At 45.8% G+C, this 16438-nt stretch overlaps 1 protein-coding gene across 6 annotated transcripts in view; it reads left to right on the plus strand.

Annotated features, from left to right (window-relative positions):
- GPR143 (G protein-coupled receptor 143) overlaps positions 1 to 16143 on the plus strand; it is a 62589-nt gene extending 46446 nt beyond the window's left edge. For all 6 annotated transcript variants that reach the window (XM_079123232.1, XM_079123233.1, XM_079123234.1 and 3 more), the window contains one exon: positions 15715 to 16143. In XM_079123232.1, coding sequence (XP_078979358.1) covers positions 15715 to 15809 — 95 coding nt within the window. In that variant the 3' untranslated portion in view covers positions 15810 to 16143. The remainder of the gene's footprint in view (positions 1 to 15714) is intronic.
- Positions 16144 to 16438: the final 295 nt, after the last annotated feature.

Here is a 16438-nt window from a genome sequence, read left to right on the forward strand (position 1 = left end):
TGCCCCCACAACCCCTTGCATCTCCCATAGACTGCTGTTATCGTTTATTTCCCATAAGCACTTGCCTCTGCCACAATCGCTTTCTCACCTTCCTCCCAGAATCCTCTGCTCTGACCACAAGCCCTTCCTTATCCCACAATCCTCTGCTCAGTGTTTTCCATGCCTTGTATCTCCCATAATCCTCTGTTGGCTTATTTTTCCGATAAGCACTTGCTTCTCTCCCAATCCCTCTCTCACCTTCCTCCCAGAATCCTCTGCTCTGACCACAAGTCCTTCCTTCTCCCACCATCCTCTGCACACGTGTTCCTCCCACAACCCCTTGCTTCTCCCACCATTTGCTGCTCACTTGATCTTCCCACAAGCTCTTGTTTTCCCACAATTCCACTCACCTTCTTCCCAGGATACTCTGCTCTGACCACAAGCCCTTCCTTCTCCCACCATCCTCTGCACACGTGTTCCTCCCACAACCCCTTGCTTCTCCCACCAGTCTCTGCTCACTTGATCTTCCCACAAGCCCTTGCTTTTCCCACAGTTCCACTCACCTTCTTCCCAGAATACTCTGCTCTAACCACAAGACCTTCCTTCTCCCACAATCCTCTGCTCACGGTTTTTCCCACAACCCCTTGCATCTCCCACAATCCTCTGTGGTCTTATTTTTCCCATAAGCACTTGCTTCTCCCACAATCCCTTTCTCACTTTCCTCCCAGAATCCTGCACTGACCACAAAACCTTCCTTCTCCCACAATCCTCTGCTCACAGTTTTGCGACCTCAACCCCTTGCATCTCCCATAAACTACTGTTGTCCTATTTTTCCCATAAGCACTTGCCTCTCCCTCAATCCCTTTCTCACTTTCCTCCCAGAATCCTCTGCTCTGAACACAAGACCTTCCTTCTCCCACAATCCTCTGCTCAGTTTTTTCCACAACCTCTTGTATATCCCATAATCCTCTGTTGGCTTATTTTTGCCTTAAGCATTTGCTTCTCCCACAATCCCTTTCTCACCTTCCTCCCAGAATCCTCTGCTCTGACAAGACCTTCCTTCTCCCAAAATCTTCTGCTCAGTTTTCCCCACACAACCCTTTGCATCTCCCATAATCCTCTGTTGTCTTATTTTTCCCATAAGCACTTGCCTCTTCCCACAATCCTTTTCTTACCTTCCTCCCAGAATCCTCTGCGCTGACCACAAGACCTTCCTTCTCCCACAATCCTCTGCTTAGTTTTTCCCACAACCCCTTGCATCTCCCATAATCCTGTTGTCTTATTTTTCCCTTCTCCCACAATCCCTTTCTCACCTCCCTCCCAGAATCCTCTGTGCTGACCACAAGACCTTCCTTCTCCCACAATACTCTGCTCAGTTTTCCCCACACAACCCTTTGCATCTCCCATAATCCTCTGTTGTCTTATTTTTCCCATAAGCACTTGCTTCTCCCACAATCCCTTTCTCACCTCCCTCCCAGAATCCTCTGCTGTGACAAGTACTTCCTTCTCCCACAATCCATGGCTGACTTTTTCTCCCACCACCCCTTGCATCTCCCATAATCCTCTGTTGTCTCATTTTTCCCATAAGCACTTGCTTCTCCCACAATCCCTTTCTCACCTTCCTCCCAGAATCCTCTGCTCTGACAAGACCTTCCTACTCCCACAATACTCTGCTCAATTTTCCCACAACCCCTTGCATATCCCATAATCCTCTTTTGTCTCATTTTTCCCATAAGCACTTGCTTCTCACCCAATCCCTCTCTTACCTTCCTCCCAGAATCCTCTGCTCTGACCAAAAGCCCTTCCTTCTCCCATCATCCTCTGAACACCTGTTCTTCCTACAACCCCTTGCTTCTCCCACCATTCTCTGCTCATTTGTTCTTCCCACAAGCCCTTGCTTTTCCCACAATTCCACTCACCTTCTTCCCAGGATACTCTGCTCTGACCACAAAAACCTTCTTTCTCCCATAATCCTCTGCTTAGTTTTTCCCACAACCCCTTGCATCTCCCATAATCCTCTGTTGTCTTATTTTTCCCTTCTCCCACAATCCCTTTCTCACCTCCCTCCCAGAATCCTCTGCTGTGACAAGTACTTCCTTCTCCCACGGCTGACTTTTTCTCCCACAACCCCTTGCATCTCCCATAATCCTCTGTTGTCTCATTTTTCCCATAAGCACTTGCTTCTCCCCCAATCCCTCTCTTACCTTCCTCCCAGAATCCTCTGCTCTGACCAAAAGCCCTTCCTTCTCCCATCATCCTCTGAACACCTATTCTTCCCACAACCCCTTGCTTCTCCCACCATTCTCTGCTCATCTGTTCTTCCCACAAGCCCTTGCTTTTCCCACAATTCCACTCACCTTCTTCCCAGGATACTCTGCTCTGACCACAAAACCTTCCTTCTCCCACAATCCTCTGCTCACAGTTTTTCTCACAACCCATTGCATCTCCCATAATCCCCTGTTGTCTTATTTTTCCCATAAGCACTTGCTTATCCCCCAATCCCTTTCTCACCTTCCTTCTCCCACAATCCTGGGCTTACAGTTTTTTCAACAACCCCTTGTATCTCCCATAATCCTCTTTTTTTTTCCCATAAGCACTTGCTTCTCCCACAATCCCTTTGTCACCTTCCTCCCAGAATGCTCTGCTCAGACAAGACCTTTCTTCTCTCACAATATTCTGTTCAGTTTCTCCCACAACCCCATGCATCTTCTACAATCCTCTGTTGTTATTGTCCCCATAACCCCTTGCTTCTCCCACAATTCTGTTGTGTTTATTGGTTCTAATTAGTTGTACATGACAGTAGAATGCAATTATACATTTTGATATATCAAACATAAATGGAGTGAAATCTCATTTTTCTGATTGTATGCTGTGGGAACACATCAGTCATGGAGTCACATATGTACATGATGTAATTGTCTGTTTCACTCTACTTCCAGTACTTCATGGCCACACAACCCCTTGCTTCTTCCACACTCTTGTGCTCATTTGTTCCTCCCACACCCCTTTTCCCACAATTCTTTTCTCGTCCTTCTCCAACCCCTTTTTTCTCTCACAATAGTCTGCTTGCTTTTTTTCTCACAACCCTGTCTTCTCCCAAAACCCTGTTCTCTTGATTCTCTCCAACACCTTGCTCACCTTTCTTTTCCTTTTCTTTTTCCCACAACACTGTTTTCACTTTCCTCCCAGAATCCTCTGCTCTGACCCATTACTTCCTTCTCTCACAATCCTCTGCTTGCTCTTTCTTCGTGCACCGTGCTCCTCCCACAATTCCCTTCTCACCTTCCTCCCAGATTCCTCTGCTCTGACCACAAGACCTTCCTTTTCCCACAATCCTCTGCACACCTGTTCTTTCCACAAGCCCTTGCTTCTCCAAGCATTCTCTGCTCATTTGTTCTTCCCACAAGTCCTTGCTTTTCTCAAAATTCCTTTCTCTTCTTCTTCCCAGGATACTCTGCTCTGACCACAAGACCTTCCTTCTCCCACAATCCTCTGCTCAGTTTTCCCCACACAACCCTTTGCATCTCCCATAATCCTCTGTTGTCTTATTTTTCCCATAAGCACTTGCCTCTCCCACAATCCATTTCTTACCTTCCTCCCAGAATCCTCTGAGCTGACCACAAGACCTTCCTTCTCCCACAATCCTCTGCTTAGTTTTTCCCACATCCCCTTGCATCTCCCATAATCCTCTGTTGTCTTAATTTTTCCCTTCTCCCACAATCCCTTTCTCACCTTCCTCCCAGAATCCTCTGCGGTGACAAGTACTTCCTTCTCCCACAATCCACTGCTTTTTCCTCCCACCCCTTGCATCTCCCATAATCCTCTGTTGTCTCATTTTCCCCATAAGCACTTGGTTCTCCCACAATCCCTTTCTCACTTTCCTCCCAGTATCCTCTGCACTGACCACAAGACCTTCCTTCTCCCACAATACTCTGCTCAATTTTCCCACAACCCCTTGCATATCCCATAATCCTCTTTTGTCTCATTTTTCCCTTAAGCACTTGCTTCTCCCACAATCCCTTTCTCACCTTCCTCCCAGAATCCTCTGCTGTGACAAGTACTTCCTTCTCCCACAATCCACGGCTGACTTTTTCTCCCACAACCCCTTGCATCTCCCATAATCCTCTGTTGTCTCATTTTTCCCATAAGCACTTGCTTCTCCCACAATCCCTTTCTCACCTTCCTCCCAGAATCCTCTGCTCTGACAAGGCCTTCCTACTCCCACAATACTCTGCTCAATTTCCCCACAACCCCTTGCATATCCCATAATCCTCTTTTGTCTCATTTTTCCCATAAGCACTTGCTTCTCACCCAATCCCTCTCTTACCTTCCTCCCAGAATCCTCTGCTCTGACCAAAAGCCCTTCCTTCTCCCATCATCCTCTGAACACCTGTTCTTCCTACAACCCCTTGCTTCTCCCACCAGTCTCTGCTCACTTGATCTTCCCACAAGCCCTTGCTTTTCCCACAATTCCACTCACCTTCTTCCCAGGATACTCTGCTCTGACCACAAAACCTTCCTTCTCCCACAATCCTCTGCTCACAGTTTTTCTCACAACCCATTGCATCTCCCATAATCCTCTGTTGTTTTCTTTTTCCCATAAGCACTTGCTTCTCCCACAATCCCTTTGTCACCTTCCTCCCAGAATGCTCTGCTCAGACAAGACCTTTCTTCTCTCACAATATTCTGTTCAGTTTCTCCCACAACCCCATGCATCTTCTACAATCCTCTGTTGTTATTGTCCCCATAACCGCTTGCTTCTCTCACAATTCTGTTGTGTTTATTGGTTCTAATTAGTTGTACATGACAGTAGAATGCAATTATACATTTTGATAGATCAAACATAATTGGAGTGAAATCTCATTTTTCTGATTGTATGTTGTAGGAACACATCAGTCATGGAGTCATATATGTACATGATGTAACATTGTCTGTTTCACTCTACTTCCAGTACTTCATGGCCACACAACCCCTTGCTTCTTCCACACTCTTGTGCTCATTTGTTCCTCCCACACCCCTTTTCCCACAATTCTTTTCTCGTCCTTCTCCAACCCCTTTTTTCTCTCACAATAGTTTGCTTGCTTTTTTTCTCACAACCCTGTCTTCTCCCAAAACCCTGTTCTCTTGATTCTCTCCAACACCTTGCTCACCTTTTTTTTCCTTTTCTTTTTCCCACAACACTGTTTTCACTTTCCTCCCAGAATCCTCTGCTCTGACCCATTACTTCCTTCTCTCACAATCCTCTGCTTGCTCTTTCTTCGTGCACCGTGCTCCTCCCACAATTCCCTTCTCACCTTCCTCCCAGATTCCTCTGCTCTGACCACAAGACCTTCCTTTTCCCACAATCCTCTGCACACCTGTTCTTTCCACAAGCCCTTGCTTCTCCAAGCATTCTCTGCTCACTTGTTCTTCCCACAAGCCCTTGCTTTTCTCAAAATTCCTTTCTCCTCTTCTTCCCAGGATACTCTGCTCTAACCACAAGACCCTCCTTCTCCCACAATCCTCTGCTCACAGTTTTGCGACCTCAACCCCTTGCATCTCCCATAAACTACTGTTGTCCTATTTTTCCCATAAGCACTTGCCTCTCCCTCAATTCCTTTCTCACTTTCCTCCCAGAATCCTCTGCTCTGAACACAAGACCTTCCTTCTCCCACAATCCTCTGCTCAGTTTTTTCCACAACCTCTTGTATATCCCATAATCCTCTGTTGGCTTATTTTTGCCTTAAGCATTTGCTTCTCCCACAATCCCTTTCTCACCTTCCTCCCAGAATCCTCTGCTCTGACAAGACCTTCCTTCTCCCAAAATCTTCTGCTCAGTTTTCCCCACACAACCCTTTGCATCTCCCATAATCCTCTGTTGTCTTATTTTTCCCATAAGCACTTGCCTCTTCCCACAATCCTTTTCTTACCTTCCTCCCAGAATCCTCTGCGCTGACCACAAGACCTTCCTTCTCCCACAATCCTCTGCTTAGTTTTTCCCACAACCCCTTGCATCTCCCATAATCCTGTTGTCTTATTTTTCCCTTCTCCCACAATCCCTTTCTCACCTCCCTCCCAGAATCCTCTGCGCTGACCACAAGACCTTCCTTCTCCCACAATACTCTGCTCAGTTTCTCCCACAACCCCTTGCATCTCCCATAATCCTCTGTTGTCTCATTTTTCCCATAAGCACTTGCTTCTCCCACAATCCCTTTCTCACCTTCCTCCCAGAATCCTCTGCTCTGACAAGGCCTTCCTTCTCCCAAAATCCTCTGCTCACAGTTTTCCCCGCACAACCCTTTGCATCTCCCATAATCCTCTGTTGTCTTATTTTTCCTATAAGCACTTGCCTCTCCCACAATCCATTTCTTACCTTCCTCCCAGAATCCTCTGCGCTGACCACAAGACCTTCCTTCTCCCACAATACTCTGCTTAGTTTTCCCCACAACCCATTGCATCTCCCATAATCCTCTGTTGTCTTATTTTTCCCATAAGCACTTGCTTCTCCCCCAATCCCTCTCTCATCTTCCTCCCAGAATCCTCTGCACTGACCACAAGACCTTCCTTCTCCCACAATACTCTGCTCAGTTTCTCCCACAACCCCTTGCTTCTCCCATAATCCTCTGTTGTCTCATTTTTCCCATAAGCACTTGCTTCTCCCACAATCCCTCTCACCTTCCTCCCAGAATCCTCTGCTGTGACAAGTACTTCCTTCTCCCACAATCCACTGCTCTTTCTCCCACAACCCCTTGCATCTCCCATAATCCTCTTTTGTCTCATTTTCCCCATAAGCACTTGCTTCTCCTCCAATCCCTCTCTCACCTTCCTCCCAGAATCCTCTGCTCTGACCACAAGCCCTTCCTTCTCCCACCATCCTCTGCACACCTGTTCCTCCTACAACCCCTTGCTTTGCCCACCATTCTCTGCTCATTTGTTCTTCCCACAATCCTTTGCTTTTCCCACAATTCCACTCACCTTCTTCCCAGGATACTCTGCTCTAACCACAAGACCTACCTTCTCCCACAATCTTCTGCTCACAGTTTTTCTCACAACCCATTGCATCTCCCATAATCCTCTGTTGTCTCATTTTTCCCATAAGCACTTACTTCTCCCACAATCCCTTTCTCACCTTCCTCCCAGAATCCTCTGCTGTGAGAATTACTTCCTTCTCCCACAATCCACTGCTGATTCTTTCTCCCACAACCGCTTGCATCTCCCATAATCCTCTGTTGTTATTGTCTCCCTAATCCCTTGCTTCTCCCACAATTTTGTTCAGTTTTTATTGGTTCTAATTAGTTGTACATGACAGTAGAATGCTATTATACATTTTGATAGATCAAACATAAATGGAGTGAAATCTCATTTTTCTGATTTTATGTTGTAGGGTCACATCAGTCATGGGTCATATATGTACATAATGTAATAATGTCTGTTTCACTCTACTTCCAGTACTTCATTGCCACACAACCTCTTGCTTCTTTCACACTCTTGTGCTCATTTGTTCCTCCCACCCCTTTTCCCACAATTCTGTTCTCTTCCTTCTCCACCCCGTTTTCTCTCATAATTGTCTTCTCAATTTTTTCTCACAACCCCGTCTTCTCCCAAAACCCTGTTCTCTTGATTCTCTCCAACACCGTGCTCATCCCAAAACACCGTTTTCACCTTCCTCCCAGAATCCTCTGCTCTGAGCCATTCCTTCCTTCTCCCACAATCCTCTGCTACAGTTTTTCCCGCAACCCATTGCATCTCCCATAATCCTGTTATTTTCCCCATAAGCACTTGCTTCTCCCACAATCCCTTTCTCACCTTCCTCCCAGAATCCTCTGCTGTGATGCAACCTTTCTCCCACAATCCTCTGCTTCCTCTTTCTTTCTCCATCTTGCTCCTCTTAGAATACTGTTTTCACCTTCCTCCCAGAACCCTCTGCTCCTACCACAGACCTTCTTTCTCCCACAATCCTGTGTGCATGTTCCTCCAACAATCCCTTGCTTCTCCCACCATTCTCTGCTCATTTGTTCTTCCCACAAGTCCTTGCTTTTCTGACAATCCGTTTGTCACCTTCTTTCCATGATACTCTGCTCTGACCGCAAGATGTTCCTTCTCCCAATCCTCTGCTCAGTTTTTCCCACAACCCCTTGCATCTCCCATAATCTTATTATTTTTCCCATAAGCACTTGGTTCTCCCACAATTCCTTTCTCACCCTCCTCCCAGAATCCTCTGCTCTGACAAGACCTTCCTTCTCCCACAATCCTGTTTTTTCCCACAACCCCTTGTAGCTCCCATAATCCTCTGTTGTCTTATTTTTCCCATAAGCACTTGCTTCTCCTACAATTTCCTTCTCACCTTCCTCCCAGAATCCTCTGCTTTGACCAAAAGACCTTCCTTTTCCCACAATCCTCTGCACACCTGTTCCTCACACAACCCCTTGCATCTCCAACCATTGTCTGCTCACTTGTTCTAACCACAAGTCCTTGCTTTTCCCACAATTCCTTTCTCACTTTCCTCCCAGAATCCTATGCTCTGACCTATTCCTTCCTCTCCCACAATCCTCTGCTTGCTCTTTCTTCCTACAATTCCCTTCTCACCTTCCTCCCAGAATTCTCTGCTCTGACCACAGAACCTTCCTTCTCCCAGAATTCTCTGCACACTTGTTCCTCCCATGAACCCTTGCTTCTCCCATCATTCTCTGCTCATTTGTTCTTCCCACAAGCCCTTGCTGTTCCCACAATCCCTTTCTCACCTTCTTCCCAGGATACCGTGCTCTGACCACAAGACCTTCCTTCTCCCACCATCCTCTGCTCACAGTTTTTCCCACAACCCATTGCATCTCCCATAATCCTGTTGTCTTATTTTTCCCATAAGCACTTGCTTCTCCTACAATCCTTTTCTCACCTTCCTCCCAGAATCCTCTGCTGTGACAAGACCTTCCTTCTCTCACAATCCTCTGTTCACAGTTTTTCCCCTACAACCCCTTGCATCTCCCATAATCTTCTGTTGTCTTATTTTTCCTATAAGCTCTCGCTTCTCCCACAATCCCTTTCTCACCTTCCTCCCAGAATCCTCTGCTGTGAAAAGTAATTCCTTCTCCCACAATCCACTGCTGACTTTTTCTCCCACAACCCCTTGCATCTCCCATAATCCTCTGTTTTCTTATTGTCTCCATAATCCCTTGCTTCTCCCACAATTCTGTTCAGTTCTTATTTGCTCTAATTAGTTGTACATGACAGTAGAATGCAATTATACATTTTCATAGATCAAACATAAATGGAGTGAAATCTCATTTTTCTGACTGTATGTTGTAGGATCACATTAGTCATGGAGTCATATTTGTACATGAGGTAATGTCTGTTTCACTGTACTTCCAGTAGTTCATTGCCACACAACCCCTTGCTTCTTCCACACTCTTGTGCTCATTTGTTCCTCCCACACCCCTTTTCCCACAATTCTGTTCTCTTCCTTCTCCAACCCCTTGTTTTCTCTCACAATTGTCTGCTCACTTCTTTTTCTCACAACGCTGTCATCTCCCAAAACCCTGTACTCTTGATACTCTCCAACATCTTGTTCCTCCCACAACAGTTTTCACTTTCCTCCCAGAGTCCTCCACTCTGACCCATTCCTTCCTTCTCCCACAATCCTCTGCTTGCTCTTTCTGCCTACACCTTGCTTCTCCCACAATTCCCTTTTCTCCTTCCTCCCAGAATCCTCTGCTCTGATCACCAGACTTTCTTTCTCCTACAATCCTCTGCACATCTGTTCCTCCCACAACCCCTTGGTTCTCCCACCATTCTCTGCTCACTTGTTCTTCCCACAAACCCTTGCTTTTCTCACAATCCTACTCTCACCTTCTTCCCAGAATCCTCTGCTCTGACCACAAGACCTTCCTTCTCCCACAATTCTCATGCACTTTCTTTTCTCCCAGAACCCTTTGCTTCTCTCACAATTCTGTTGTATTTCTCCCACAATCCTTTGGTCCTCCCACAATTCTATCTCACCTTCATCCCAGATTCCTGTGGTGCCCCAGTCCTTCCTTTTCCCAAAATCCTCTGCACACTTTTTACTCCCACAACACCTTGCTTCTCCCAGAATCCCATTCCCACTCTCCTCCCAGAATCCTGTGCTGCTCCAGTTTATCCTCCTCCACAAGCCCCTGCTTCTCCCACAATACTTATTTCTCCCACAATTCCATGCTTTTCCCACAGTGTTGTTTCACCTTCCTCCCAGAATCCTCTGCTCCCTTGTTCCTCCCACAAACCCTTGCTTCTCCCACAATCCTGCTTTCTTATTTTTCCCACAATCCCCTCCCAATCTTGCTCTTACCTTCTTCCCATAATCCTCTGCTCTGACTACAAGTAAGTTCCTTCTCCCAAAATCCTCTGTGCATTTTTCTCCCACAACCCCTTGCTTCTTCCATAATCCTTTGTTGTCTTAATTTTCCCATATGCACTTGCTTCCCCCACAAACCTCTGCTCTGGCCACAAGTCCAATTCCTTCCCCCACAATCCTGTGCTCACTTGTTCCTCCTACAACCTGTCGCTTCTCCCACAATCCCTTGCTTCTTCCACAGTCCTTTTCTCACCTTCTTCCCTGTGCTCTGGCCCACAGTACCTTGCTTCTCCCACAATCCCAGTGTCCTACAAGTTCTTGTTCTTCGTTTTTTCTCACAGCACATTGGGCCTTCCACTATTGTTTCTCCCAATTCCTATATCCCTAAGAATTCCATTTTCTCAAGTCTCTTTTTCCTTCTAAATCTTCATTTTCTTCTACAGTTCCCTGTACACTACCACATTCTGCTTCTACAATTCCATTTCTCCAGTTCTCCAATATAACTCTTCTGCATTCTCCTTTCCCACGATTCCCATCCTTTTCATCATGTTTCCTCCCAGTTTTTTCCTCAAATACCTTGGGCCTTCCACAATTCATCCTTCCTCTTTATGGTGTTTTATTCCTCTCAGGTCTGTTTTCCCAAATGACTTCTCTCCTATAACTCTTGCATTTGTCTACAATCCCTGTTTCCCCCATAATGATGTGTTAAGCCCATCTTTCTTTTTTTCTCCATGATCCCTATCTTTTCTCTGGTTCATCCTCTTGTCCTACACTCATTTCCTGCTCCTACAATTCCTTGTGTCTCCCACAATTCCCACCTTTCCCTCAATTCTTTCTTACATAATTCATTACTTTGTCCCCAATTCCACTTCTTTTCCACAATTTTCATTTTGTACCATATTTAATTCCCCATGGTTCTTCATTATGTGCTCTTCTCATAAATCCCATTTTCTCATTTAGTCTTTTGCCCATGATTTTTCATTATTTCTCACATTTCCTTGTGTCCTCAAATTTTCTCTGCCTCACAATTCCTCATTCTCAACAGAATTCCCACTTCCCCTACTATTGTACGTTTTCTTCACATATCTCTTATTTCTAATTCCACATTCTTCCTGGAATTCCCATTATTCATCAATCCTGTTCTCTTCCACATCCTGTCCCTCCCACAATTCCTTGTCTTTCCCATAATTCTGTCTCCCATTTTGTCTTTTCTTCCATGATTCTCATGTTCCGAACTTCTTGTTCTTCCCCCAATTCCTTATTCTCACCTTCATTTTCCCATGTGTTCACAAGCTTTTCCATTTTCCTCCATCATTCTCCATCCCCATACATCTATATCCTTTCTCTCCTAAGATTCTTCCTTCTTTACACTTCCTCCCACAAATTCCCCCTTTCTCCTCCAACTCCCTTTCTGTCTTGTAATTCTGTGGTTCCACAGAAATACCATTTTCCCATTCTTTCCTGTTCTGTTCCTCTATTCCATTTCTCACAATTCCTATACTTTTCCACATTGACCCATAGTTACACAATTCCTCCCACAATCCTCCATTTTCTCCCATTTCCCCAAATTCTTTCTCTGCCACAATTTCTATTTCCATGAAATTCTTATTCTTTCCCACAAGTCTCCATTCTCCCTCATCCTCTTTTCTCTCCTGCACCATTTCCCTGTTTTCCCTCAAGCTCATCCCTCTCCATTTTCTCCCACAATTATTTTCTACTTTGTTTTGAGAAAACAAAGCTGAAAGCCCCAGTGGATGTCCTTTAGCCTTTCATGTGGGTATACTTGGATTTTAAATAATGGACTACAACTGAGACCTGAAGGAAGATGGGATTTTAAGAAATGAAAGCTTCCAAAACTAAGTGAATATTCTCAGGCTACTATTTTCAAGAGACCAAACACCAAAAGTCCTCTCCCCTCCCTCTTCCACCCCTTTTACCTTCTCTCACACTTTAAGAGGAGCCTGTTGATTCATTCGAATGATGACAGCTGTAAGTGAGGGACTGGGGTCATTTCAGACCACTTGAGGCTTGTTTCTGGCAATTCAGAGAGCTGTAGTGGCAAAGGTGGAGCACCTCGAGGATAGTGGGAAAGGCAGGAAGATCTTTGACCCCTTTCTAAAATAAGGTGGGTGAAGCTCCCAACAGAAGACTTTGTAGAACTCAGAGGTCGCCTTCAAGGCCCTTCCTTTCACTGCTTCTGAAAAACCATCACGTCCGCACAGACATTTCCCTTTTTATTCTACCACCTGCAAAATTTCTTTTCTCTGAAGCCACTGTGGACCGACTATCTCCCACTTGCAGGCACCTTGCCAGCATCATGCACATGCAGTTTTCCAAGGAGTGCTACTTCTCAATGCAACCAGGACAAGCTTTCTCTGCACAGCAATTGCTCTCGCTTCACTTCACCCTGAAAGTAACATGTGGTGGCCCCTGGGTCGTGATTGGTAGGACAGCGTGAAGAGAACACACCCCAGAGCGTTGGGCTCTCTTGGGCAGGTGAGGTCTAGTCTAACACCTTGAAGCATCTGGGCCTAGGTTTATGTTTTCCAAGGCTCGTCCACAGTGTCCAGGGCTTTGGGGCTTCCAAGGAATTCAAGAAATGAAGACGCTTGAGACATCCAATATACATCCAAATCTGTCTATATGATGCTGGGAGGTTCCCAAGAAACTTTCTGGACTTGTAAGGCTCATTAAAAGGGGCCACTTGAAGGGTGTTGGCCCTTTGGCATCTTGAAGTCATTGTCACCTGTATTTCCTACAGAGACTTGAGATATTCAGACTTTGCACCGATAGAAAATTAATCAACATCCCCCAACAGCCTTGTTGAACTAACTTCTCAGAACATTCTCTCTGTGAAGATCTTTAAGACTAGAAGAGAAAACTCATGGAAATCCATATCGACTTCAAAACCACAGCTGCAGGCACCCATCTAACTCAGGACAGACAGGGCTGGGCTTGGGTGGCTCTGTGCTAGCAATGTTTGCTTCAATAAAGTTGTCACACAAAAATATTCTTCCTCCACAGAGCCCCAGGGGAGGGATGAAGACCAGGAAGACCTCAAAGCCAGAACCCACACCATGTCCTGAAGTGTGAGGTTGGGAGGGCTTATGCTTAGCCCAGACCTTGATCACAAGTCACCATGTGACACACAGCTGAGTCTTCTGAAAAGGACCACAGCAATCCCACACAAGTTCTCATGAGCCCAGGATATCCTCATAAACAGTGGGTGACCCTGGTTAGAATTGAGTCTTTGTGAAGTGCCACCAGCCCCTTCAGCAGGAATGCTCCTCTGGTACGGAATGTGTCCTCCAGAAGTCTTCCCAGCTGGTGCTGGGTGACTCATTTCAACAGAAAGAAGGTCTATTCCCATCATCTTTGTGGGCAACTCAAACTCTCCTGAGGATCTGCCTGTAGGTCCAGCACCATAATGTCTCTACTTTCATCCACCTCTCAACTCCTTTGCCTGGAGATCATGCTTGGCTTGACTTCCTCACATTTCCATTCTTCTGAACTCATCTTCATCAAGCCCCTGGAGGAATATCTGAGTGCGGTTTCCCTCACAGTCCACAGTAGGTTTAGGTGTGTGTTGGAGGAACACTAGCCACTCACCTTCTTTTAAAACTTCTTGATCCTATCTTCTTAGAGAAGCCTTAACAAGTACTCCAACACAAGTGCTGTACCCAAGTGATGCTGAGGCACTTACCCGACTGTATTTATCCACTTGACATGTTTATTGAGCACATTCTATATGCCAGGTGTTCTTTAAGGCATTTTAGTGATATAATAACTGAAATTTCCTGTCCACTGAGATACTCCATTCTAAGTGGCAAAGACAGAGAGTGAAAAACACAAATAATTATATAATATTCCATCCAGGTAGTGAGAAGTTCTATGAAGAGAGAACTATCAGGAGAAGGGTGGGACAGTGGTTTTAGTTAGGAGGATCCAGAAGTTTCCCTGAGGAAGAGGTCACATTTGAGCTTAGATTCCAAATTTAGTGTAAGCCAGAGCTTTGCAGGCAGAAAAAAAAGATGTGCAAAGGCCCTGGGGCAGGATCCAGCTCAGAAAGGGGGGAGGGCAGCGAGATGAATGAATGAGAATGAATGAATGAATGAATGAATGAACTGTGTCTGAAGGTTGTGGTAGAGAGGGACCCAAAAGGAGACTGCAGAGGTTAGCAAGGCCCATTGATGGAGTGGTATGGAGGCTTTTGTGAAGGGCAGTCTCTTGCCCCATGGATTTGAGGAGGCCACACATTGCATCTTCCAAATCAGTATACCCCATGCACAGCCTCAACCTGGCATGGAGCAGGCACTTCTGGGTATGTCTGGGATGAAATAATTGTGCCATTAGTGGCAAAGGGTCTCACCACTGCAAAGGAAGGTGTTAGTGGAATGATGAAACAGACCTCCAGGATTACTCTTTCATGAGAATGACGTTTCATCTTGCTGACTGTTGCCTCCACCCACCCTGTACTGTGTTGTATCTGCTGGACCAAAGGAGAATGCGGATGAAATCCAGACAGAAGTAGCCCCACGGGGTCATTTACAAAGGGCAACTTCCTTTGGCTCTGAGCTTCCTAGATGGAAGTAAAGAGAAAAATGGGATCAGTTACACAATCCTTCATTGTTCCCAAGTAAGCACACCAGTTGCACTTGTAAGTACAGATTCTCTAGAAACACAGGTCTGAGCAATGTCTCCTGTGGCTTCTCATGAAAGGAATGCTGAATGACACGGTGAATATGGACACGTGCATTCTGCTAACAAAAACACACATCACTCATCAATTATCACATCTAGGGTCCCAGGTCATGAGAACAAACAGCTTGACTTGCAAAGTCTGATCAGGCATGGGCTATTGTACACTGGGTCCTGACCGGTATTGTAGTTCCCACCATTGAAAGAAAGGAGGTTCCCCATGGATGGAGGGAGATGCTGATGGAGGAGAGCTGCTTGCTGAATCCACATGATTCCCCCAAAACAATCTGAAGACATCTAGGGCCTTGCAGAGCATGTTGGGTCTCGCTCCCTTGTGCATCTCCTGGAGTTGTGGACAGGTGGCAGTCAGCTGTGGTGTCCCTGCACTCTCCTCCTGCACCCTTGTATCAGATGCCATGTGGCCCAGAGCTCTAGAACTTTCTTAAGGTTGACTGTGTGCAGTTTCCTACAGCTCCTAGGTAGCAATTGTCAGCTGCACTAGATGATTGGGCAGGATTTGATCCATCCTTTGAATGACTTGATGAAATGGAGATGAAGTGTAATATAGCTTTTTGTTGTTGTCGTTTTCCCAGACCGCACAAACACTAAGGCTTTGAAAATTTCATTTATGCAAACGTGGTGTGTTGCTGAGTCCTAAGAGCATTTTCGGCAGCTGCAGGAAAAACCTTCAAGGACACAGGTGCCATCAGAATCTTTTCGCTTTTCCTCTCCAGGTTCTGATGCCAGCACCATTGAAATCCACACCACAAGTGAGTCCCACAAGGAAAATGAACTTGACTTGGCTCGCCAAACTCAAGGACACCTGTGAAGAGATGTGACCTGGCTCTGGACCCCGTAGTCCTCACACTCTACACATTCCTTGTTCTTTAGAATCGGGTCCTTGCTCTCCCCTCACTGCGTGGTCAAAGTGTAGCATCTCCCAAGTCCCACTCCCTACTGTGCTAGAGTTTCCTCCTGAGGACCCTTTTTGTGCCAGGAGATGCCATCCACATGCACGTGCTTGGGAATGGAGGAATTCCTTCTAGACCACTCCTCTTGACTCTTAGCTGGCATTAGTTTTTCTGAGGCTGGCTGTAATGTGAAGTGCAAGATTCATGTCTTCAGGGAAAGTAGTTACCTAAAATAAAGTAATTGTCACCGATTTCCCAGCCTGACTTGGATTCTATCCAAAAAATGTCCAACAGATGCTCTTCCTTAAAGTATGGGGGACACCAAAGAGCAGCAGAGTAGAAGACCATTGAGCCACACAGCACGGCTTTGATTCCAAAATTAGCCTTTGGTTACCATGTCATGTTGAGAACAGATTGTGTGAGGAATCCATGGAGCCTGACCTATACTTAGAGCATCGTGTATCTCTACCTTTCCATCAGTCAAAATTTCATCCATCAATGCTTTTATCTAGAAAAAAACCACTATTTTCTGAAGACATTGCAGACA

Source organism: Sciurus vulgaris (assembly GCF_902686455.1).
Source record: "Sciurus vulgaris genome assembly, chromosome: X".
Classification (NCBI taxonomy): domain Eukaryota; kingdom Metazoa; phylum Chordata; class Mammalia; order Rodentia; family Sciuridae; genus Sciurus; species Sciurus vulgaris.